Source organism: Vombatus ursinus, unplaced genomic scaffold (genome assembly GCF_900497805.2).
Source record: "Vombatus ursinus unplaced genomic scaffold, bare-nosed wombat genome assembly UNPS02014809.1, whole genome shotgun sequence".
NCBI classification, from domain to species: domain Eukaryota; kingdom Metazoa; phylum Chordata; class Mammalia; order Diprotodontia; family Vombatidae; genus Vombatus; species Vombatus ursinus.
Genome location: NW_020954587.1, coordinates 7,138,135 through 7,165,770, shown reverse-complemented (window position 1 = coordinate 7,165,770; position 27,636 = coordinate 7,138,135). Strand labels below are relative to the sequence as shown.

Sequence of the window (27,636 nt, the reverse complement as noted above, 5' to 3'; positions counted from 1 at the left end):
AAAAAAAAAACACCCTACAAATTTACCAAAGTATGCTTCTTGACTCTGCTTTTTGAACACTGAAAAATACAATTTTGGAGAGCTTCAGAGCCATTTTCTTCATGGTATATCTACTGAGTACCTTTGTATGGCAAAAATTCATGAAATCATCACTAAAGTAGTTTCAATTTGCATTGGTGGTGGGAATAGTCACAATAAAGAAGTCACAAGTCTTTTGAACTATTTGTTTACTAAATGGTTACTATGGAAAGTAGCACTATTATGGTAAATAAAATATTTAAAGTGATTTTTAAGAATGATGCAACTTACCATTGATTGAAGACTGCATCCGGGATGATACATTGCAACAACGGATCAGCTGTGATACTACAGTATATAATTTGCCTAGCTCCGCATACTGATATTTGATGGGTGGCCCTGGTCCTTCATCCAGAGCGACAAGCATAAATGTGGCAGGCACACTCAGTTTCAAAAGCTGTGTTTTTTCTGCCATACCTGTAGAGTAGGAGGGAAACACATAAGACAGGAAGAGAGAAAATCAGGAGGGGATCAAGAGATAAGACTGGGTTGTAAGAAAATTAATTATTTAGCAGAACTTGGCTGAAATTTTTATGATCTAGGTCCATTCCTTTGTTGTTGTTCAGTCATTTCAGTTGTCTCTGACTCTTTGTGACCCCATTGTGAGTTTTCTTGGCAAAGATACTGGAGTGGTTTACCATTTCCTTCTCTAGCTCATTTTACAGATGAGGAACTGAGACAAACAGGGTTAAGTGACTTGCCCAGGGTCATACAGCTAGTATGTGTCTGAGGCCAGATTTGAACTCAGGAAGACGAGTCTTCCTGACTCCAGGCCTGGTACTTAATTCAATGCACCACCTAGATACCTAGGTCCATTCCTTAGCATCTTCAAACAGAGTAAGTTATTTCACTAAAGCCATTATCACCTCAATTGGATACTCACAGAAATCCTCTGAGTTAAGCAGAGCAGTCAAAATATTTTACATATAAGGGGACAAAGACTATGGAGTGACTGACTCAATGTCATACAACTCATAATAGCAGAGGTAGGAATATAATCCAGGCTTTCAGACTCTTAGAATGCAGTGTTTGTCACTGAACTAACCCTGCCTCCATAAACATGACATTTACCTTGCAGAAGTAATAGCAATATCTCTCAGGGTTCTAGCCATGCACGCAAGGCTCATGTTTTTCCCTAAAAGGATGAGAAGCTATCCCTGATACTTGATTGGCATGAGGAATTAAGGCTCAAGCCACTGACTGGGCTTCCTGGTCACCTGAGGGCATAAAAGTGGCAGCCTCCGGAAAAGACAGTGCTCCTTGGACTTGTGGATGTCACTGTTATGCCACACCCTTTTGACTAGACCTGTCTCTGTGGTAATCAGGGAAGGAGCCAAGAATCTACCTGAAACCAATGCTGTATCCTTGATGGAAGTTTTCAAATAAATATCCTTTTGTTAATTGTTACGTGGTCAATGTGTCGTGTCACATTTCATTTGCATCCCAAGCCTGAACTACCAAGTCTGAGTGAGGCGTGGATTGAAGTGACAATATGGCTCACATGTGGATGAAAGGGTGAAGGGAGAAACAGATCCAGAGAATGGGGTGAGTAGATAGCCAGATACAGCAGTGTCACTCTCGGAGCATGGGCCCTTGCTATATTTACCACAAGAAGCATATGGAAGAGAGCTTTTCAATGGCACAGAGAGGGGGCCCGCAATGACCCAAAGCAATCTGCTCTGAGATTATGAAAGGAGGCTTATGTGGAGGACAAAGACAGTACCAATTTGAGGATTTTCTGGTTATTGTTAATAGTCCTAGAGAAGCTGGATTACCAATAAAGACAAATAAAAGTAAACCAGTCTAGAGTATTTAGCAGCTAGACATGGAGCTTCTGGGTTTGTAAGGACTGTGCCATGAATCACAAATATGATCTCTAACTCAAAGGTTTTTGCTGGAAAGAATGTTAAATTCTGCTGAAATTGGGAGAATAAGGAAAGAGAATGGGAGTAGAAGTGAGGATGCGAATGGGGAACTGTCACTGGAGGTTATGAAAGCCTCAGGCTTATCTTACTACAACCTATGATTTCCTTCACAAAGGGGTAAGGGGGTAGGGCAGGCTTTTACCACCAGGGAACTGGGGAGGCTGCAGAGTAAGTTTAAATAACTGGATGAATCACTGGAACAATGGGTGTTGAGGTTATGGTGCAATGGAGTCAATTTGATATCCTCTTTGAAGCCATTTCAACAGCTTGGGGAGCTCATAGAAAACTTACTTTTGCAAAGTCAGTTAAATCTGTTGGAAGTCCCAGTTGAGGACTGTTCTCTGGTCTTTTTTAGGCATCTAAGATGGGATTCTGTTGTACTGGTTCCCCTATAGGGGACTATAAGGGAGAGGGTAAAATTTCTAAAACAGAAGGGTTTTACAGCCTGGTTCTCTATTGCAACCCTAAACGCCTCCATGACCTATGACCTACTTATATGGGGTAATTAGATCCTTTTTTCTGAATGTAATTTCATCCAGATGGTGCCAGGGTATAGCTGTGGGAGGACTTCATCACAGCACTTCACTGGCACGGGCAGATCAATTGCTCATGTTTGTGCTGGAGATTGGGATAGCTATGGTCATCTGGACAAACATAGCTGTCAGTTCTAATAGGCAAAGGCCCTCACACCTGGCTAGGTGACTGATGATACTTTCTTCCCCTTTGGGTGGGGTTGATAAGAAGACAATCTCCTATGGAGAAGGCAATAAAGTTATACTAAGCTACACTACGCTTTCAGGAATCAGACTAGTGAGGGCCCTTCTGCCTTATCCCAAGGCATCCCCTAAAGCTCTAACAAAGCAGTTTTGAGACAACTAAGTCTCTCGTATCCAGAATTTGGGGATGTCCCCTTGGGCCACTGCTGAGGCAAAGGTCATTCTAACTGTAAGAAAATGGAGGGAGTGAAGACCATATCTCCAAATCACAGAAGACTGTAAAGGAGGTAGGAGTGGCACAAATATTTAAGGGCCTAGTGGACACTGACAGGTCACTATTATAATGGGGGACCTCTCCTATGGGTTAGATGAAATTGACTGCTCTCCACCCCCTCATCATCTAATTTTTTTTCAGGTGGCAGATTACTGAAGAAAGAAATCTTTGGTGAGGTGGAAGACCCCCTGTATGGGTCACAAGTGGGGTAGTGAATCAGAGCAAGCATGCTCTGAAAACAGACATCACAAGCTTAAGTCAGTACCTGTGGCAATCCTTTTTGTCAACTTGTATGTCAGTTATTATGGGTAGGATCAAATGGAAACTCTTGGGAGTTGCTCAAGACATGTGTAGTTAGTAACAAACAATATTAGGCCCTGGGAGTGTTAAAATCTATTTCCTCCTTAGGGAAAAAGATGGAGGAGGTCAGAGTACTTTGCTATACTTAGAACAACCCTGTATGCCTCTGACAAAGGTAGATGGCAACTGGTGGCTTATAGCAGACTCTAGGGGGCTGAACCAAGATGTCACATCCATTGCTATAGCTCTTCCTGACTTTGTTACTGTGGTAGAACAGGTAGTCTAGGTCCTGGGTAAGTGACACGGGTTATTGATCTTGCTGACGCTTTTCCCTCTCCTCTATTCTTGTGGCTGTGACTAGTCAGGAGCAGTCCACTTTCACCTAGGAAGGAGTATAGTCTACTTTCACTGTTCTTCCCCAGGGATACCTGAACTGTTATTTATATTGCCACAATCTGGTGAAGAGAACTGAAGAGGCTTTTCTTTCTGAGAGTACTGAAGTATTCTAATACACTACACAAAGAATATGGTATACTGATGATGTACCTTACTGGGCCAGACAATGCCATAGTGACTGAAATCCTAGATGGAACACTGGCCTATGAGGCAAAAGGGGTGTGAAACCAGCCCTCAGAACATGTAGGACTGAATCTGGAGGATACAGTGGATGGGGAAAATCCAAATAGTTCTGGCTAGTCTGGAACAGGGGTGGGGAACTTTTGGCCTTGAGGCCAACCTTCAAGGTCCTTGGGTGTGGTCTTTTGACTGAATCCAAGTTCTACAGAACAAATCTTTTTATTAAAGAGATTTGTTTTGTGAAGTTTAGATTCAAAGGGTTATACTTGAGGACCCAGAGAGCCAAACATGGCTCCAAGGCTGCAGGTCCCCACCCTAGGTCTGGAATGTGCTACTGATTCACTCTTTCCCATAAAATAAAAAGGAAATTCAAAGGTTTATCAGACTCTCAGTTTTGAAGAAACTCACATTACCCACTTGTGTATCCTGATGCCCCACATTTACTGAGTAGATTGTAAGTCTGTCTCTAGCAAGTGGGATTCCAAACAGACAAATGCCACAAACGATCTGAAGTGGGCCATTCAGCAGTCTTTTCCTGTGGACTCTTATGACTCTGGGGGAAGGGTTCTATATTTTTAGAAGTCTCTGTCCATAAAGACTACTGTGAGTGAAATCTTTGGTAGGTACCTAGGGATGGTCAGACCAGATGCTTGCCCGACTGTTGAAGCCATATGCCCCCCAAAGTGGCCATTCACTATAAAACTTTTGAAAAGCAGTTAAATATCTGATACTAAGTCTTAGTTCCTACTGAAGCAATGACACAAGCTATTATCCTAGCCAGTCAATCACCTAGCCAGGTGTGAGAGCCTTTGCCTATTATCCTTTGTCCATAACTGCCTATTATGGGTTATGTGATACAATTCTGTTTTTCTAAGAAGATGGATAAAGCATAACGGCTTTTACCATTAAATGAAAATCGCAAATTCAAGATCATACTTGCCCAAGTTCCTCAGGACCTTCACTGACTCCTGAGTGACCTTCAGCTGTGACTCTTCCAGAACCTGAGGCTTCCAGTTCAGGACTCAACATCCTACTTCTTCCATTAGCTCAGTGGGCAGCTACCTATGAGCATCTAGATCCAAGGAATGCTGGTTTGCCAAGTTCAACAATGGTTCTGCCTACCGTGAGGGAGGCATCTGCAGTTGGTTGTTGTGGCTATTTATATGGTAATAGGGGATATCCTGCAGAGTGAGGATCCTGTCAAGTATTCCCAGGGGAGTAAGTTGCAAGACATAAGACTAGTGTTTCAGAGAGCCTTGAGACATAGGGTGGATAACATCTGCATCTACACTGATTGATGAGTGTAGCTATGAGCTTGGCCAAAAAATCTGGGAAGAACAGAACTAAACAAGACCAATGGAGGAATTTTGATGATGCTCCCTCTGACTTTTGTTGGGCATATTAAAACACATTACAAACACCATATGCCCTCTGCTGAACTGGATAACCAGGTTGATGCTCTGACAAGAAAAGGAAAGCTTAAGGAGTGGGTCCACTAATAATCTAACATGGGGAAAGACATAATACCATTTTCTGAAAGGCACTGAACCATATGATCAGTTAATTCTGCTTAGGAGAGTTCATTATGCCAACCGGAGTATGGAGTTGTGAAAGAATGGAATGGCATGATCCTACGTGATTACCAGCCTCTCCAATTGGCAAATTATATCAATCTGCTTCCCTCATTTCAGGACAAGAGGTATGGCCACACTGTAGACCTAGAATCAGGACATGGAAATGATGTGCCAGTCAAGTCTGCCACTGTAGTAGCCACCATCAAAGCTCTTGTGAAACACAGCCTTCTCCCTCATTGATGATTCCTGTATTGCTTCCTCCAATTAGGTCACTCATTTCACTGCACCATCCTTAGGCAGTCAAACTGGTAAACAGCACACAGAGGGCTTTTGAAACCTCAACACCCCCCCCCCCCCCCCCCCCGCCATTTAATCTCCTTTTTCAACCCTGTCACAAAACAAGAGAAGGCCCTTACCTCAAATTGGGTATCATTCTCTATGCCGTATTCTCAATTTCCACATCAGTTGCAATGTTGTCAATTCTAATTTTGCAACATCTTTCTTATAGGCTCCCTTGTCTGCTCTGATGAAGCTGTTACCTAGCATGGGTCTTCATCACCTTAAACTTAAGCTTGTTGACGGGTCTCTCCCTACTATAATCTATCCTTCATTCAGCTGCCAAAGTGATATTCCTCAAGTGCAAGTCTGACCACATCACCTCAACTTTGCAATTCAACAAGCTTCAGTGGCTCCCTATTACTTCCAGGATCAAATATAAAATCTTCTGTTTGGTGTTCAAACCCTCGGCTCTTTCCTACCTTTCCAGGCTTCTTATGCATTACTCCCCTCCACATACTGTAATCCAGTGTTACCGGCTTTCTTGCATAAGACACTATACCTCATGACTGGGCATTTTCATTGGCTGTACCACATGTTTGGAATTCTTTCTTTCCTGATCTCTACCTCTTGGATTCCTTCAAGTCTTTGCTAAAATCCCACCTTCTGCAAGAAGCCTTTTCCAGTCTTCCTCAGCACTAGTGCCTTCCTTTGAAATCATCTCCAAATTATTTTTGCTCTGTCTAGTTTGTATATAGTTGTCTGTTGTTACTCCCATCAGAATAAGCTCCTTGGGTGCAGGGACTATTTTTACCTTTCTTTGTATTCTTATTGCTTAGTACAGTCCCTGGCACATAGTAGGTGCTTAATAAATGCTTGTTGACTTGACTGGACCACTGTTTAGACCCCCAAACATGCCTTGTACTTTCCTATTTCTATGTCTTCTTTGATTTTGTTCTCTGTGACTGGAAAGTAATCCTGCCATCCCTCCCCTATCTGCTGAATTCCTACCCATTATTTAAAGCCGACACAAATGCTATCTACCTGATGTGGTCTGACACATTTGATTCCCCAATGACAACATTCTCCCTTCAGGTTTTACATAGCACTTTATTTTGCAAGTGTCAAATGCACTCACATAAATTTATATTATAGTTATCTGTATTTGTGTCCTATCTCCTTTCTAAGCTATAAGCTTCTAGAAGGCAGGGAACATGTCTTATTTAAATTTTTTATTTCCTAGAAGCTAACTTAGCACTCTGTATTAATATCTGTGTTAAATGAATAAATTTTTTGAATGGTAAATGTATTTTATATATCAAACCAATATAAAGTTTTAAAAAACAAAAGAAAACTTAAAGCAAGGAAAACTTCACCAAAAGCACAACAAAATAACCAAATCAGGCTGATAATGCATTCACATCTGATTTATCAATCTATTATTTTTATAAGTACAAAACATATGGGAAAATGGAAAAATCTATATTCTTCAACACATGTTTTGTGGAGTAATCAAAGTGGTCTAAGCACCTTAAATACTAAAGGAGTTTACAATATAGTAGGAAACAACATGTGCAATCACAGAACAAGAATTAGAAACTGTATCTGAATTGGTGCAAGGTAATATTGCAATAATGGTACATATATCTGATGGACAAACAAAATAAAAAAGTGACTGGGGTGAGAGGTTAGTTAATAATGGTTGCTTCTTTCAAGTGATAAAGCTCTTAAGAGTGAATTGAAGTAATGGACAAATAGGGACTTAAAATTTTATATCTTAATTGTAAATATACACATTCATTAATTTCACTTAAAATGGAAAAAAAACCCCAATATCTGCATTATTCACCTTTGTTTGCACTTTACCATTCTAAAATCAGGTATCTGGGTAACGTTAAATTTTCTTCCAATTTAACAATGTTAAATTCATTCTTCTTCTCGTGGACCAAAAATAATTTCATTGGCAGGAGAAACTCCCTCTACCAATGCTGATCAGTACCTGCCGGCAATTTATTAATCTTAGCTGCTCAGGGCGTCAAGAAGTTAGGTGACTTGCCCAGGGTCACACAGTTGACTGAGATAATGTCTCCTCATACAGAATTGTATTGAGGGGGAGGAAGTGCACCTTACTTTAGGTGTGTAAAAACTGTTTAACATGTAAATTTCACTTTAAATAGTTTTAAGGAAGCATGTAACTTCAAAAATCTTTACAGTAAGTAAATCTGTTAATGTAAACAATGTTAAGGACTTTCTTCGTAAATCTATGAATAAAATTGTTTATTAATAAAGTTCAACTTTGTAACGACTTTTTCAGTCTTTGTCAAACTGAGTAAGAATACAAGTTTTGAAGTATACTTGAAAAGTTCTTACCTAGGTTGGCGTACATTACAAACAGATTGAAATACTGCTGCAAATGACGCCCATGCTCTGAAACTTCCCTTCTGAGGAGATTTAGTACTGCTCTCAGCAAGTGATCACTCAAGCTTAAATTATCATATGCCTGTTTAAAAAAAGATGATCAGCTGTAAAATAAGGTTAGAATCAAGACATTCTAGAAATCAAATGTTATAATGCACAAAAATAAATTCCAAAGTCCTTCTGTTCTGAAAAGAGATAAGTTTCTTTTTCTTTCTTTCTTTCTTTTTTTTTTGGTGAGGCAATGGGGGTTAAGTGACTTGCCCGGAGTCACACAGCTAGAGAGTATTGTGTCTGAGGCCGCATTTGAACTCAGGTCCTCCTGATTCCAGGGCTGGTGCTCTCTATCTACTACGACACCTAGCTGCCCCATGACATTTCTTTTATTTTCCTTCTTTTATAAAAGTGGGAGGGAAGATACACATTTAATGGGGGATGAATTTAATAGCTAATTTATTATAAGCGCTGTGATAAGAAAAACAATTGAACACAATCGTTTATCTTCCCCAGAGATCTTCAGCACTTAACTTGGACACTAAAAATGAAAATTCCTCAAACCAAAGGAAAGAGAAAAATCTAAGCCTTGCCTTTAGTCTGTTTTCAGAGAATTTAAAGTCTCATTGCAGTGACAATAATACTAATACCTCACAGTTTTAAAATAATACTTTAAGGTTTACAAAGCACTTTCCTCACAACAATGATGAGATACGTAGTATTAAGGATTATCTGTACAATAAGAAAACTGAGGCAAAGAGAGGTTAAGTGACTTGTCCAGGGTCATGTAGCTGCTAATTGTTTTAGACTAGATTTCAACTCAGGTCTTCCTGACACTAGGCTTGGACCTTGATCTATGCATTTCACCACCTACCTGTAATTACAAAATAATTAGAGAGAGAAAGCACAAACTACTGAGAATCAACCATTTTCCAGTAGGTGGTGGTATATGGAGTTAAGTCTTTAGTGGAGTCAAAGTCAAACTCTTCCTACAACAATGTGCTACCTCTTTGACAGTAAGGACAAACTGCAAACTTAAATCAAATAAGAAGTTATTAATTCATTACAAAGAATTATGAACCAGTGGCCCTCTCAGGTACAGAAAGCAAATTTCAATTAGATAAGGCAAATTTAAGCTTCTCTTTTATTAACTACCCTTGATAAGAGGTTTAATTTTCTGGCAATTCGAGAACAATTCAATAAACATTAAATACATACTAAGTAATAAGTTCTAGAAATCTAAACATATCTGACATAATTATGATATGAATCTATGATTAGTACATTGGAGAATGGGTATATCACATCCAGAGGATTCTTCATTTAAGAAGTAGTACCAGAGGTGGGTGTTGAGAGAAGATAATGATTTCAATAGGAAGAAATGTGGATGAAGTCTATTCTGGGCATGAGGTAACAGATAAACATACCCAAGTATGTACATAGTATAGACACAAAGGGGAGGGCAGGATGGCATTAGACAATAATGAGTAAATTAGTATGGGTACAGCATGGAGTATATAAAACAGAGTAGTGTAAAAATATGAAGTCAAACCACTAAGTTCTTCAACCTATTTCCCTTCCATGAGTTCCTCCCTCCACCCTACCTTAGCCACATACAAAGATGGTCACACTCTTGATCTTGCCATCATAACACAAATGTACCACGTGCAAGAATTCTGAAATCCCCATAATCTATTGATTGTTCACCTCTCCTGTCTTGCCTTACGAGAACCCCCCTCTCTTGTCAGCACCATGACCTCCAATTCCTGGACCCCTCAACTGTTTCCCAGGCCACCTCCCCCTGCACTAAACGGTCTCTCTTCTCATTTTAACCCGTGGTGAACCAATTCAACTCTATACTGTCCTGCTCTCTTGAATCCCTACTCTTCTTATCCAATCACTGATTATACAAACCTCAGTCACGGAACACTCTCACCATTCATCACCTTCACTTCTACACATCTGGTGTGCTGCTGAAGAAAGTCACGCAACTGTTCTGTGTTCACCACAAATTTTTTTGACACAACCTCAACTAGGGCCTCACTGCTGCCAAGTAATCTTACTCTATTCTCCCTTATCAACTCACTATCGAATCTCCAAAGTGGCTCTTCCAAACTTTTTCATCCTTCCTGACATCTTCTATTGCTCTTCTTTCCCCACTCTCAGCTGAGACCCTTGCCACATATTTTTTTTATTTATTTAAGTGAGGCAATTGAGGTTAAGTGACTTGCCCAGAGTCACACAGCTAGGAAGTATTATGTGTCTTAAGCTGGATTTGAACTCGGGTCTCCTTGCCACATATTTTACAGAAAAAGAATGAGATCATTCACCATGAGCTCTCTCTTCTCCCTTCTTCCTCATTTCATATTTGAGGTGCCTTCTGCCACTTTCTCCTCCTTCACCCCTGCCTCACATGACACAGTGGCCTCACTGCTTTACCAAGGCTAATCCCTTACTTGCTCAAGTGATCCCATTCCATCCTATCTTCTCTCTGTCATCCCTATTCTCTCACTTATTTTCAATCTTTCCCTCTCTAATGGCTCCTTTCCTACTGCCTAGGAACATGACCATGTCTCTCCTATTCTGAAAAATCTCACTTGATTTTTCCATCCCTGCTATCTTTCTATATATTTCTTCAGCCCTTTGTAGTTTGATCCTTCCAAAAATCTGTCTACAATAGATGCCTCCACGTTCTCTCCCCTCACTCTCTTCTTAACCCCTTACAACCTGGCTTCTGTTCTTCTCATCCCACTAAAACTTCTCTCTGTGAAGTTATTAATCATCTCTCAGTTGCCAAATCCAAAGACCTTTTCTTATTCTTCATTCTCCTTGACCTTGACACTGTTAATCATTCTCTCCTCCTTGATACTCTCTTCTCTGTATTTTCAGGACACCACTCTCTCCTAGCTTTCCTTCTATCTGACCACTCCTTCATTGGATCCTCCTCCAGATCATGCCCTGTAACTACAGGTGTCCCTAGAGTTTTGGTCATGGGTCCTCTTCTTTTCTCCCTCTATACTACTTCACTTGGGGACCTCATCGGCTCCCATGGATTAAATTACTGTCTCTATGCTGATAATTCTCAAATCCACCTAATCTACCTCTCTGTTGACTTCCAATCTTGCATCTCCATTGCAAACTGGATGTCCAGTAGACATCGTAAACTCAGCATGTCCGAAACAGAACTTTTAATTTTTCCCCTTAAACTCCCCTCACCTCCCAGATCCCCATTACTGTGGAGGGCAACACCATTTTCCTAGTACCTCAAGGTCACAACCTAGGAGTCAAGTGATCCCATTCCACCCTGTCTGGAATGAGTCCTCACCATCTCTCATTTTCTATAACCAAGGCCAAAGCCTGTTGATTTCATCTTTGAAACATCTCTCTTATGACACGGCCACTGCTCTAGTACAGGCTCTCATCACCTCATGCCTGGATTATTTTAATAGTCTGCTGGTGTCTTCCTCCCTTCTCCAAACCACCCTCCATTCTGCCACTAAAATGATTTTCCTAAAGTACAGGTCTGATCGTGTCACTACCCTAATCAATAAACACCCATGGCTCCCTACTGCCTCCAAGATCAAACACTAAACACTGTTTGGCCTTCATAATCGAGCCCTCTCCTACCTTCCTAATCTCCTTACACCTTACTTTCTGACATGTATCCTTCCAACTAGTGACAACACTGGCCTTCTGGATGTTTCACAAAGAATATAATCTATCTCTTGGCTGGGGACATTCTCTCTGGCTATCCCTCACACCTGGAATGCTCTCCTTTCTCCACCAACTAGCAACCTCCCTGGTTTCCTTTAAGTCCCAACTAAAATCCCACCTTCTACAAGAAGACTTCCCCAATCCCTCTTAATTCCAGTGCTTTCTCTCTCTTAATAACTTCCTCTTTATCCTGTATATAGTTTGCTCTGCATACATTTGTTTGCATATTGTCTCCCCCATCAAATTATAAGTTCCTCAAGGGCAGGGACTGTATTTTGTGTCTTTTTGTATCCGCAATCAATCCCCCAGACTGACTGAAGTAGTCATTTAAAAATAAAGCTTTATAGTTACCTGACTAGAAGGTCCAGGAGAAGCAAAAGGTGAAGGACATGGCCCATCTTGCAATGAAAAATGTGCAATAAATACTATAAGCTTTGCAAATGCACCCCTCACTTCTGCACTGGGGCATTCCAGAAGGTACTCAGAAAAGCGATTTGAAACATTAAAGAGGACATTATGTGCAAACCAAAAGCGTACATTCTTGCTGTGACGGAGAAGAATACACAATGCATCATACCTGAAATAGAAAAAGATAGCACATAATCAGTAATAACAAAAAGGAAAGTTAATAATTTCATTCTTTGATTTTTAAAGATGAGTGGCATTTTGCTGTTCAACCAAATAAAATAGATCTTCTCAATGTCCTTCCATTTTTGGTTTATGTAAATGTGCTTCTGAATAAAAACAAAGCTGTTTCCATTAGAAGTTCCTGAGGTGTGACAGTTAATCCTATTATACATTTAACAATATGATGACTAAAAATCATTATTTAGGGTAGACTTATAGGGACACATACGGCCTAATTGACAAGAGGAGATCCCTTCTAGCTATGATGACTGCAAAAATAGTATCCCAACTACAAACTGATAAAGATGCCTTGTGGTCATCTGGACAGCTAGGTAGTACAGTGGATAGAGTGCTGACCCTGAAGTCAGAAAGACATCTTCCGGTGTTCAAATCTGGCCTCAGATACTTACTAGCTGTGTTACCCTGGGCAAGTCACTTAACCCTGCTTGCCTCAGTTTCCTCAACTGTAAAATGAGCTGGAGAAGGAAATGGCAAACCACTCTAGTATCTCTACCAAGAAAACCCCAAATGGGGTCGTGAAGAATCAGACATGACTGAAAAACGACTGAACACAACATGGTCACCTAATTAACATAATCACTCTATATCTGTCTTAACACATTGAAAGTCCCTGAAAACACACATACACATGAAAATTTCTGCACTATTATAATTAGAAAGTTTAATATACTTTTCCTTCCTTACTTAATTCTATGCTTTTCCCTTTATGATTAAGTCAATGAAATACCCTATTTTAAAAAGTTTGAACCTAAAAATTTCATTTTTTCAAATCTAAATGACACAAAGTTACGATGAATATAAGAAATGTGAATGGTTTCAAAGTTAAAACAACTCCTGAATAGCTGCAGGAAAATGTCAATAATGCAGCCCTCACTTCTGCACTATTGCAGATAGTTTATAAACCTCAATTTTTGAGTATAACTTTTGTCTTTCTATTGCTTCTCTTCTGTACAAGGGCTTCAGAAAAAGTGTGAATGACTTATAATTGTATTAAGATTTTCATGATCAGAAGAGACTAGCATAGTATACAAAAGAAATCAAACCATTTATTAGGACAGTATGAAAATTTAAAGCAATATACCAGTCACTGGCAGGGCCACGGACTATTTTTTTTGTGTGAAATCCTGTGGTGAAAAGGAATCTAGCAGCAAGCTGAATACTAATCATAGTAATTTCTTCTGCTTCAGGCAACAGATGATCTTGCCCTATGAACAAAAATTACATTAAAGATCAAACAAAAATAAGGTCATTTTATCAAATATCACTCACATAAAATATGTTTTCAAGTCCATTGATCCTGGATAGGTACTGGGGTTTAAGTAAAAGCAACTACTTAAGAATCTGAGGTCCTTTTACAGTTTATTATGAACTAACCAAATTTACTTTGTAATGACTTATCATTTGCAAATATTGCAATACTTACCTGATATATGTACTCTAGGATAGCACAGTAAGCACAGTACATTAGATCTACTCATGGATGGAATGAATCTCCTGATCCAAGAGTTAGTTAGCTCCCTAAGTAACTATTATTTGGGCCCTAGAAATCAGTAGCTAGTTGTGAGTCCCCAACACTGACACTTCCTAACTTGGTGATCTTGTACTTTAAAAAACCTTATGTTTGAATCTTAGTTAACTTACTTAAAAAAATAGCAATAAAAATATTTAAGCTTCCCATATCCCACAGTTGTCACATGAGAAGTGCTATATAAGTGTATGTTTTGAACAGCATTTGCTGATTTCTGGTCCAACTAATTGCCTATTGCCAACTAAATAGAAATTCAAAATGATTAACTTTATTACACATGAGAAAAAGGGCTACTTCCTCAAATAATCCTGAAGATTTTCACAATGGCCTGTCACAGATTGTAGTATCCAGCGACATGAGAGTACAAATAGAAAGCTGGTCATTTATCAGAAGGGAAAAGGCAGCGCTGATTTACACAAACTTTACCTTTTTCTGATAATTCATATCCAATATGTGATGACATACAAAAGCATTCACATTATGATATTCGTGCGGAATGATGTTATAAACAAACTTATAAATTTTAAAAAGCATTTCAATCTTTTCCAGTCATATATTTTCATGATTTTATCAATGTGGGAGAGAACCTCAAACAATACACAAGCATTTCATACTTTAAGCAGATAGAGGATATTCAAATGGCACCCAAAATACTGAACAAAACACACCTCAGCTTGTGCCAAACTCTTGATGATGAGACTTTCTTCATCTAGCTAGGCTCTTCAAGATTGTAAGCTCCTTAAAAACAAGGTCTGGGATATGATTTTTAAAAATGTCTTTTTATGTCTAGCACTGCACTTTGCTTAATTTTTTGATGAATTAATTTGAAATGACAAACGTGTACAGAATCAAATGCTGGTGTGAACTTGAAGTATTAACCTGTTTGACAGAAGCTGAGGTTTACATGCATATCCTTTAAAAATCAAGGGTTATGGGGGCATCTAGGTGGTGCAGTGGATAGAGCTCTGGCCTTGGAGTCAGGAGGCCCTGAGTTCAAATTCGGACTCAGACACTTGACACTTAACTAGCTGTGTGACCCTGGGAAAGTCACTTAACCCTGACTGCCTCAACAAAAAAACAAAAACAAAAAAATCAAGGGTTATGTCTACATTAGAATTGAGACAATATGGACTTTAATGTAGTATATACACAAAGTCACAAAAAAGCAATGATTACTGTATATAAATCTTTCTTCTAAAAAATAATTCAATGTGATGTATAAATTCTCTTAAATTTACATACTGCATAAAAGTGAAAATATAAATTTAGTTAGAATTGCTTAAAAGAAAGAAATGTTAGGAAAAAAAGTTAACTTTATAAAACTATTTGCAGGAAGTTCAATAATGCCTCATAATCTAGACTGCTAAGAATTCTTCCCTGTAGCATCAAGCTAAAGTGCAGGCACTTACCTGGAGGAGGGTTTAAGTAGACACTGTTACAAGTCAGAAGTTTTTTTACAAACTGGAAATATTCCAAACTGTATTGCATACGGTTATGCATGAATTGCACATTCTGCTTCCGTACACTTCTTTCAATGGCTGACGGCATTTTAATCTGGTGGGGTTTTGTGGTGACAACCAGCTCTGAAATATATTTGATTAACTCATTGTCCTTGTCTATCGTGTCCATGCGTTCATAAAAAAGAATGTAAGCATTCCACCACCTCTTCTGGCGCCTATATGACATGCGCTTCATCATATGATCAAACACTTCACCCATGTACTCTCCACCAAAACACTGGTTTTTCATTTCTTCATCATCATCCATTTTACATTCTGTCACATCTCCATCATCAAATTTATACCAGCGATTTTTCTCACCATCTCCACCATTCCTCTGGATGATGTAAGAATAATAATGTCCCCCACTTGCTTGACCACTGTGTACAAGAACACCCACCAGTCTATACTTTGTGCTTCCAGTTGGCTCATTTTCTGACTGTTCATTTTGTTGTATCAGCTGATTTTCAGGGTTTACATCATCCCCTTCCAGCTTTGCAACACCTGCCACTGTGTAAGGTTCCATGTCCAACTCCCGTGGAAATTCAAAGTAATCATTAAACTTGATTGCACATTCCCTTTCCCAGTCATAGTCGAATCGTTTCAGCTGAATGGCAAGAACTGGGGGCAATTTCTTAATTAAGAGGCGCTTTACTGTATCAACCTAAAATTAGAAGAGGTATTGGATATTTTCTTAGAAAGCTATTAAAACCAGTGCAAAGAGAACAACCAAACCATAAAAAGTGATTATGAAAAGAGTATTAGGAGTTTACTAGTGAATGTATAGACTATAAATTAGTCCTGTTGGACATTATTGATTTAGTTTTACAAATTAACCATACCTCAAAATACGGTACAAGGTCCCAGCTATTTGTACCAGATGGCTAATATAAGAGAGGATGACTTTCATCTGTATATATGGTACACCGCAAATCTTGGTAATAATAAAGTTTTTAATATTTTAAAGTTGCACTAACACTTTTGAGAATGCCTATAATTCTTTTTATTTTATCAAGTGCTTTCATAACATTTCATTTGAGCATCATGATAACTCTGTGAAGTACGGCAAGTATTATGATGATTTTAGAGATGAGGAGACAGGGATTTAGAGAGATTAAATGACTTGCCCTAAATTATTCAACTGGTTAAGTGTCAGAGCTGGAACACAGGTCTACTGATTCTAAGTCTAATGCTCCTATTATACCACACTGCAATTCCTTCTTAAGCTCAACCCCGCCTTCCTCCACTTTGACCTCTATCTCCCTATTGTACCTAGGGTGAAAGTTCAATGGCACTCATGGACCTGCTCCTACTGATGATGGAACTGGACATTCGTCCCTTTTTAGTCAGCCTGGTGATCCCCAGATTCAGGGGGCTCATCATACTGGTGTTGCATTTGGTGAGGACACCCAAATTAGCTTAGCCTTACAGCCTTACTATTGCTCAGAACTCCTGAGTTCAAGTAATCTATCAACCTCAGCATCCCTAGGGCTTACAGGTGTTTACCACCATGCCTGGCTCACGACCTTAAAATTAAAAAAAAAAAAAAAAAATTCCCACAGTCAAAAAACAAACATTCTTTAAAATTAAATGCTATATAATGAGTGTGTGTGTGTGTGTGTGTGTTTTAAACTAATATAAAAACTGGACAAAACTTTTTTGAAAGTAGATAGGAGGGACACATGATTAGGTGGCTGGGGGTGCCTAAAAGCCAGATCCATCAGGGTGAATGACAAAGTTGGGAAACTTTCATAGGGACCAAAAACATAAGTTTTATTTAATAGGATCAGTAGCTCTGAAGAACTCCAAAGCAGCAGTTCATGCAACATGTTAGTGGAAAGAGCAATGGAACTGGAGCCAGAGGATCCAGAATCAAATCCTACCTTGTCTCTTTTTTAACCTTAGGCAAGTCACCTAACCTCCGAGCCTTTTAACTCATCTGTAAAATGAGATAGTTGGACTAGATGGCTTTTAGAATTCCTTCAGTTCTAAATCCATGATCTATGCCAATATAGCAGGGACTTAAGGAGGCAGACTATGCTGGAAATATTTTGTATTTCTCAAGGATTAGCATGGCAAAGTGATGTGAGGATTGTTACTGGGGCTTCTAGACCAGGACTCACTGGCTATTTCTTCATTCCCTATCATTCTCTTTCCCTTGACAATATTTTGGTTAATTTATCTTGGCCACTGTTATGAAACAAGGCCACTGTTATGAAAAAAAAAAAAAGAGGAAAAAAAGATTTTTAAAGAAACAGGTATCTTCTGATACAGAGTATATCTAATTAAAATGAACTGCATAAAAAAGGATGCCAACAAATGCTACTTACCTTTTTGTTGCATTTTTCACAATGATATGCATTTGCACCTTCCAGTAAATCTCCCTTGACATATTGTTCCAAAGAATCAAGAAGGTTTTGGTGATTTCTAATATCTACATTCAGAGTTGTAAATGATTCTTCACACTCGTACCTAAAGACATTATTTGAAGAGTTCAAAAGTGTTTTGCTGGGAGGTACCAAAGCATTCTAATTGATTACATCACTAAATGTGCAGTACATTTTATATCATATCAAACTGAGAAAAGAACGCTATTATTTTAGGCATTATTTCACACCTCAAATATTCCTATTTAAAATCCCTTAAAAAACAAGTATTAGATAGTAAAGGCTGCTTTTAAATAATTATATTTGGAAGCTTGGGGGTTTTAGACATAGGGAGTTATAGCTACTCTGTGCCAATAAATCATTCATTCCATAAATATTTGAGTGTCTTTGTACATTGTGATAAATAATTTTCTTCTATCAACTGATTACGTACTTTGGGTGATAAGTACATGACTATCTAAAATACAAGGTAAAAAAATCTACTTCTTTGACTTAGAATTTATAGCCCCAACCCGCAACTTAGAGCTTCTGGGGAATATGGAGATTCAGAACTAGAAGAAGCAGGAACTATTTAGTAGGTTTGACTTCAGAATTCGAAACAGGGCCATGCCACTGTGCCCCCTTCTCAGAGATATTTTCCATATTGAGTGAAGTTTTATAGAGTATTTATAGGGTTAACAGTTCATTCATATCTTAATGTTAGTTTAATGAACTACCTCCTAATACCTAGTCAATTGCACTGAAAAAATTTGGAGTTTTGCTAGGGGTGGGGGCAAAGGTTGGAGTTCAGAACTTTTCAGGGATGTCTATACCTGGTGGAGAATTTAAGGCATCATGAAGATACTGGGTATCTGAGGAGAGGACTACTATAAAAGTAGGGTACAGAAAAAGAAACAGGAGTTTACCAAGAGACAGATTTCCCCAACAGCTGGCCAGGTACCTAGTGCCCAAGTATACTAAAAAAGGTGGCTCCCTTTTTAGGGGCTAGTCTGTGAAAGAGGGAAGACAGACATGATAATAGTTTGAGAGGACAGTAGAGTCAAATAAAGGTTTTTAAAGAGGATATTGGGGAATGTTTGTAGGTAAGAATGTGAAGCCAGTTGATAAAAAGGGAAAGATGAGAAAGAAAGGGAATGATGAAGGGGCCCATTTCTTGTAAGAGACAGGTTAAGGATGGGACCAAGAGTACAAGTAGAGAAACCGATCTGTATATGAAGGGCCACTTTTTCCTCCGGGACTAGAACAAAGGGAAATTTGAGATGGCACAGAAGGGCTCCGAGGTATGTAAAAAGGAAAAACATAGGACCTTTATTTTCTTAGTAAAGTAAGGGGTAAAGTCCTTTGCTGGAAGGGCACAGGAAGGTCTAGGGGGCTTGAGGGCTGACTTGAAATTAGAGAATATATGTTTGCCCCACCCCCCAAATTATATATTATTTTTATTTTTTAAGTTTTGAGTTCTAAATTCTTTCCCTCTCACCTGCTCCACCGAGAGATATCACTTACATGATTGATATCAATTATAAATTGAAAGTAAAATTATGCAAAACTTATTTCCATATTAGCCTTACTGCACAAAAAAGGCAAGAAATATAACTCAAGAAAACTATATTATAATTCGCACTCAAAGTTCATCAGTTCTTTCTCTGGAAGTGGATAGCATTTTTCATCACAAGTCCTTTGGAATTTTCTTGGATCAGAATAACTAAGCCTTCCACAGCAGATCACTATTACAAAATTGCTATTACAATGTACAATGATCTGATTCTGCTGATTTCATTCTGCAACAGTTCATACAGGTCTTGCCATGTATTTTCTGAAACCATCCCACTTCTCATTTCTTATAGCAACAGTACTTCATCATAATCATATGCCATAATTTCTTCAACCATTCACCAACTGATGGGCATCCCCTCAATTTCCAATTCTTAGTCACCACAGAAAGAAATGCTATAAATATTTTTGTATACACCTAAGTCCTTTTCCTTATTCTGTGATCTCTTTAAAGGTACAGATGTAGTAATGGTGTTGCTGGATCAAGGGGTATGCACAGTTTTATAGCCCCTTAGGCATAGTTCCAAATTGTTCTCTAGAATGGCTGGACCAATTCATAACTCTACGAATAGCCCATGAGTGTAACTATTTTCCCTCATCCCTTCCAGCATTTGTAATTTCTGATAGGTGTAAAGTAGTAACCTTAGAATTGTTTTATTTTGCATTTTTCCAATCAGTAGTGATTTATTGTATTTTTTTCACATGACTACAGATAGCTTTGACGGCTTCTTCTGCAAAGTGCCTGTTTATATCCTTCGACAATTAATCAATTGGGGAATTGCCCTTATTTTTATAAACTTGATTCAGTTCCCTATATATTTGAGAAGAGGCCTTTATCAGAGAAATTTGCTGTAATTTTTTTTTCTATTACTTCATGGTCTATGGTACCTTTTATCAAAGTGTAATTTCTCTGATTTTGTTGTTCAGTCATTTCAGTTATGTCCAACTCTTAACGACCCCATTTTGGGGTTTTCTTGGGAGAGATACTGGAGTGTTTTGCCATTTTCCTTCTCCAGCTCATTTTACAAATGAGGAACTGAGGCAAAAAAGGTTAAGTGATTTGCCCAGGGTGACACATCTGAAGCCAGATTTGAACTCAAGAAGATGAGTTGTGCTGATTCAAAGTCCAGTGCATGATCTTTCGCACCACCTAGCTGCACCTAATTTTCCTGTTATCTCCTTTAATTAAATCTCTTTTTGCTTTTGCTTTTTATGAGATAATGACGGCTATCTCTGTCTTTTTTATTTCAGCTGAAGCATAATAGATTTTGCTCTAACTTCTTATTTTAAGTCTGTCTCAAGTGTCTGTCTTGTAAAAAAACATTATTGGATTCTGGTTTCTAATCCATTTTACTATCCAGTGACGATAGCAAAATGGTGAGCTCATCCTATTCACATTCACAATTATGATTCCTGTCTACTTCCTTCAATCCTAGTTTCTTCTGTTTATCTTCTCTCTTTTTATCCCTCCCTCCTCAAAAGTCTGTTTTGCTCCTAACCACTGCATCCTATCTGAGACATCGTCTATGGAAGTTTTTCCCCCCCAATTTTCTGCTTTCGTTCTGTTCTTGGCTACACTGGTTCTATTTATACAAGAAAATTCTAATTTAAAATAATAGAAAATATGGTCACTTGTGAAGCCAAAATGGAGATATAATAAGGGAGAGAGGATATAATAAAGAATATCCTGATAAAGACCACATGCACTCCTCTCTACTTGGGAACTGTGACCTCAAATTGTGTGTGAGAGTTGCCAATCAATGCCAGCGGTAGCCACTGCCAGCAAAGGGTCTCCTATAATCTCTTTCTGACCAGTTGTCTAACCCCGCCTCCAACCATCTTTGGGCTGAGAGGTCCTGAAGCTGCTCCTGCTGCCATTTGTTACCATCACCTTCAGGGCCTGCTGCTGGTGCTATGTACACTTTGGCCTGATGTCCACCCTGGTGTCATAGACCTTTCCTGCTAATATCCTAAGTTGTCTTAGGATGGGGAAATGTCTTATCCTAACCTTTAGTTGGGCCTGCTGCTTCTAAATGTATTGTGAGGCACCATTTTAAAGTTTTTGGAGGGAAATGTTGGGAGAGTTCAGCTGGATGGCTATCTCTCCTCTACCATATTGGCTCAGCCTTATAGATAAATGTTCGTAATGAACCCAGAGGGTACAATTATGTGACTTTCTCCAGTAATGTTTAGCAGCACGTGAGTGGGAGCAGAGAAAGTAGATGACGGTGACCAAGAGTTGGGATTTGGCAAATAGGACAAAGGATTTGAGAGTCTATTGGCTTCAAGTCTCTCCCCTCTCCAAACCATCCACTAATAGAGAGGCCTAAAAGACATAGTTCTAACTATATTACTTCTTAGCTCAGAACTTTCTGTGGCTTCTTCCTGTGTCTCTAATAAAATACAAACTCCTTATCCTGATAAAATACAAGCTCCATATCCTACTATTATCTTGCTATCCCAGTTTAGCTCCCGTCTATCCTCTCCAGCCTTTTGTTACATTATTCATTTGAATATTATACTTTTTTAGCCAAATGGGTAATTTTTAGCTAAATTAGACCACTAGCTATTTCCTGATTCCATTACAATCCCTCCCCATTGCATACCATACCTCCAATGTTCACAAAAAACTCACCAAATTTCCAAATGTTCTCAGAACCTAAGAGTTGTGAAGCACATTACAGTCCAAATTCATCTCTGCATAAGAATCTACTCTACTACACCCTCCCTGCTCCCTATCTAGTGCTCATTCAGCCTTCACATGAGGAACTCTACTGAAGGAACCTAATATTTCTCATAGTTCATAGTAGCCATTTATACCTTTAAATAGCTCTAAGCAAGTCATTCACTTTATTAAGTTTAAATATGAAAATTAAATACAAAAAAAGCTTAAATCTGCCTCCATGAAACAAACCTACTGTTTTTAATACTGAGTACTTTAGTATTTAGTATTATACTTTAATACTTTAGTACTGAGTACAAGCTGAACAAATATAATCCTCCATATGATAACCTTTCAAATATCTGACCGGTGTTCTCTATCTCCCCACCTTTTCTTCAGGCTGAACTAAAAATAATATTCAATTCCTTCAATTTCATTCCTTTTTTGATAAGATTTCAAGTACCCCAACCATCCTGGATGCCATCCTCTAGTTGTATACTGGACTTTCCCAGTGTTCTTTCCTAAAATGAACTTTTCTAAACTATATACAATATTCCAGAGTATTCTAAACACAGCAGAGTAAAATGGGATCATTATCTCCCTTGTTCCTGACACTTCCTCTCATAATCAGCCTAAGAGTGCATTAACTCTTTTGTCTACTACACTGTGCTAAAAACGCCAAGTCCATTAAAATCTCCAGATCATAAGAATAATATTTTCCTCCTTAAAAATTTGAGAGCACTTTTCCCACATATCACATTTAACTTGATGATACATACATGTTCTGCATCTCCTGTTAGAGTATAAGTTTTTCTTTTGCTCACTACACTTACAGGTAAGGATTTTTTGTTTGCTCAATAAAATCTTTCCTAAAGGTGAATTGATCAAGATTGCATTTTAAAAAGCCAATGACTTCAAAAAAATTATCATGAAAATACAATAAATGGGTAAGAAAACAAAACTTACAATTAAGGAGTCCTGAGGTATTGTCAAAAACTAGAAACTTAAGTCACTTAGTTTCAACATATGACAAACAGTTTGATGAACCAACTAAACACAATGGTAATAAAAAAGAGATTTGATTTGATATCTCCCTAAATTACATAACATGGTTTCAGTTATTAAAGCTAATTTGTTTACTTTTCTGGTCATACTCTGACAACGCTACAGCTTTCCTTTGTTGAGTAAAATCTCTTCCTATGTAGGAAGAAGAAATAAGGTTACAAAAAGATGCACTGATATGCAGATCTGCATTGTGAAAACAGACCTGAAACAATACATAAAAAGAGGGAGGGAAAACTCACAGAAATCATTATTCCTTTTTACTTCATACAGTCTACAAAGTATGAAAATAAAATAAACAAGTACCACATAAATGGTTATATTACATCAGTGACCAGAAAAGGTCAAATTCAGCTTCTAATCTTTTACGTTTCTTTTGGTCATTCATGAACACTACTCAATAAACAAAACATGTTATATAGTTTTCTCATTTTGACGGTCATTAAAAAAAAAATAAAATTTAATGTGCTATAAAATTTCATTTAAGATGAACAGACCAGAAACAACTGTCAATTTCACCTATTCAGAATCTTAAAAAATTGCTTCAATCAACCAACAAGCATTTATAAATCCCTACTATGTGCCAGCCACTGTTCTAAGCACTAGAGATTATGGAGAGAAAGTGAAACAAACAGCCCTTGCCCTTAAAGAGTTTAAATTATATTTTGGGAGACAATATATACATATATGAGTTTATGCAAAATAAATGCAAGATAATTTTCTGGAGGAAGGCACTAGCAGGTGGGGGGGAATCATGGAAAAGGTCTTGAAGTTGGGCTTTTCCTATGCTAAAAAATGCCAAAGGATTAAGCATAAAGTAGGCTGGGTCATAAACTGGGTTATACCTATCAATAATGAGTTAATTAACAGATTATGCTTACGTTGACATTTTTTTGGGTTCGCAATTTAATTTAGGGAAGACCTAAGAGTCTTTTAAAATGTGTCCCAGGAACAAAAAAGCAGATCATAAGAAAATTTATTCCACTGTAAAGCTCAGCAAACAATGCTTTAATGCTTTTAAGTGTTAATATGCTTTACTGATGAAGGTAGAAATGATCAAAGAGAAACATGGAAAACTTACAAGAGCAATTTTGACAATAATTAAAACACTAAAAAAACCCAAATTTGAAATACTTAAGAAGTCTAATTTGGGGTAGTTAAGTGGTGCAGTGGATAGAGCACTGGCCCTGAAGTCAAATACAGCCTCAGACCAAACACTTGACACTTACTAGCTGTGTAACCCTGGGCAAGTCACTTAACCCCAACTGCCTTAAAAAAAATGTCTAATCAATGTAATGACCAGCTTTGATTCCAGAAGACAGATGATAAAGTATGTTGCCCACTGTCTAGGAGAAAGGCCTAGAAGTGCAAACTGAGACATATATTAAATTTTGGACATGGCCAAATTATGGATCTGTTTCACGTAACTTGCCAATTTTTTTCAAGTTTGTCTTTTCATTTAAAAAAAAATTTTTTTTAGAGGGAGCTGGGGTGGGAGAAGGGGACTAGCAACAGTGATGATCATCAACAACAACAAAAAATAAGAGTAAAGAGGGTTATTACAGAATTTATTTTTTAAATGGAAAGAAGAGAACAGGAGGAAGCTCAGAGGGAGATACATACAGGAAAGCTTTGTTACTAATGTGTTGAGTTGATTATATAAATCTGAAAAGAATCATAAGCTGTATGTAATGGAGATGAACTGTTTCACAGGCAATCCTCTTTTTCTGATCTTTGTATATGAAAACTTTCATGTTTGAGAAGATTAGAATAAAAAATAAAAATGTTATATTAAAAATGATTATAGAAGATGAGTTGAAAACTGAGAACTTGAGTAATGATGGACATGATCATGACAGGACATTCATTTTAATATAGATGGATATTTTACTAAGAAAAATGTTATACGGAAACACTGCTTCTGGTATAAAAACATTAAAACTCATTAATGTATATAGGTATCTTTACTCATCCTTCAAACTATGAACTTAAAAGGCTATTTACAGAAATAAAGGAAAACAACTGGATTTATATATGCTTCATCAATATAATAAAAATACTTTTACTGAAATTAATTTACAGATTTGGTGCTATACCAATCATACTAACAAAAGGTTACTTTATAGAACTATAAGAAATAAAATTCATTTGGATTAACAACAGTTCAATAAGGTGTGGTGGTAAATGATGGAATAAATGTAGAAATAAACAGGATCTAGCACGATCAGATTTCAAACAATACGACAAAGCTGTAATCATCTTAATTCGATCATCAGAGTGACACACTTCAAGACTTCAAAGAAAAAACACAGTCATTCACTGTTTGATAAAATCCAGAGTACAACCTATTGAAGAGAGTTCGACCTATTCAATAAGAACAGCTGGGAAAATTCAAAAGTAGTTTGGTAGAAAATATGTTAGCATCACTACCTCACAACACATACAATAAGTTCCTTCTGCATATGACCTAAATCCCATCAAAAAACAAAAATCAGGAGGATGAAAGGAGACACCTTTCACATCTGTAATTAGAAGAAGAACTCTTAACCAAATGAGACTGCAAAAGATGAGATAATTTTGATTATATAAAAATGGAAACTTCTACATAAACAAAATCAATGAGATTACAAGAGAAGTTGTTAAATGGGAAGGGAGTAGGAGAGATCTGTGTAGCAAAGATCTCCAATGAAAGTATGCCACCCCAGGTGAATGTACAAATACCAAAGTCAAAGAATCACTGATTGAAAAATAAGTAGGTAAGGGACTGATTGTGCAGGAAAAAAAAAGATACTCTACCACTAAGAAAAATACAAATGAAAACAATTCTGAGGTTTCACTTCATAACGACTAAATTAGCAGAGATTATGCAGCTAGTAATTAGTAAAACCACTGTGACAGAATATACAAAAAGTTATTCAATTCTCCATATCCTTTGACCTAACAATCCTACTAGTGGTTAAATACCCCACATATGGAAACAACAGACAGAAATTTTCCAAAGATACCAGCATATTCATAGCAGCATTCTTTATAGTCGCAAAAAAAAACCTGGTAAAATGGTTGTAACTGGGAAACAGATGAAAAAATTGTGTCACATAAAATATAGCAAGATTTGTACAAAATGATAACAAGACAAAGCAAATTGGACCAGGAGAACAGGCAGAACTACAATAATTCAAGGCATCTGTATTCAGATTATGCAAAAATAATTATTTTCATTTTACAGAACTGATGGTGAGGCACATTTTCTTTCTCAATATGTGTATGATGGATATGGAATGTTTACATGCTATATGACACAGTGGTTATGTCAGCTCGTTTTATTTAACTGTTGGGAAAGGGACTAATTGTAAAGGGATATATAAAGGGATGTATAAAAACAGTAAAGATCAATAGAACATTTTGATATGATAAAACAATATGATAAAGAAAAGGATAAGGGTAGATAAATCAGATGTTTTTGAGGCTAAAAGGACCTTAGATATCATCTAGTCCAACTAATTTACTTTACAGATGAATAAATAGGCTAAATCAAACTTATTTGCTTAGGAGGTAATACAAATTTACAAGAAGCATCGAGGGGAGTCAGTGTAGTATTTTTTTTCCCACCTTATACCACGTTCTTTCAGGTTAAAAAAGTAGGTACACAAAAGTGTTACTCATAGTCATAAACATCTAGTTCCTATAAGGAAAATATTAAAATCACACTGCATTTATTGGTATGCAATTATGGAAATTTTTATTTGGAACAGTAAAAATTCAGTACTGGACTTACCTATGCGGACAACCTTGGCAAATCTTCTGATCAGCAAAAGAACCTCCTAAGACCTTACTTAGCATAGCAGGATGTCCCAATGCTTTTAAAGCTTCATCTAAACTATCCACCAAAGAATTAAAAAATTCTAAAGCATCATGTTGTTCACGTAGGTTAACAGGCTCACCCCAAAGCCTAATTTTAAACAAAATAAAAGGAAAGCATTACTTTGACACAATATTTTACAGGCATAAAGTTAACATAACAAAGACTACTTACTTGTAAAAGGTGTGTACCAATGTACCCTAAGGTTAAGTAGGAAACACTACCAAGTTATAAACAGTAATTAGCATATACAAATGATCTTCACAGGATATAATTAAAAACATTTTACTCCCAATGCAGAAAGATATGAGCAATACCAGGTGCCTCACACATTGAGCAGAGAAACATGGTCATTTGCCAAGTCAAAATGGAGATAAATCACAAGGGAGAAAGGACATAATAAAGAATATTCTGATAAAGAAAGTAAGCCAAAATGCTTTATAAATATATATTGGTTGTAAACAAATTTGAATTTTACTTATGATCTAATGTTGATATAATACTGGTAAGCATAAACACAACATCACCTCCAAACCCAAGCCACTCATAAAATAGGGTCTTCCTCTATGGGACAACAAATGAGTGCTAAACTTCAAGG

The 27,636-nt window shown here is 37.5% G+C and overlaps 1 protein-coding gene across 1 annotated transcript in view; it reads right to left on the bottom strand.

The window, feature by feature from the left end:
* USP9X (ubiquitin specific peptidase 9 X-linked) overlaps nt 1–27,636 on the bottom strand; it is a 254,417-nt gene that overhangs the window by 101 nt on the left and 226,680 nt on the right. The window contains exons 33-39 of the mRNA XM_027875459.1: nt 26,955–27,128; nt 17,848–17,989; nt 15,428–16,181; nt 13,572–13,695; nt 12,194–12,419; nt 8,090–8,219; nt 310–495 (exon numbers count right to left, since the gene is read on the bottom strand). Coding sequence (XP_027731260.1) covers nt 310–495; nt 8,090–8,219; nt 12,194–12,419; nt 13,572–13,695; nt 15,428–16,181; nt 17,848–17,989; nt 26,955–27,128 — 1,736 coding nt within the window. The remainder of the gene's footprint in view (nt 1–309; nt 496–8,089; nt 8,220–12,193; nt 12,420–13,571; nt 13,696–15,427; nt 16,182–17,847; nt 17,990–26,954; nt 27,129–27,636) is intronic.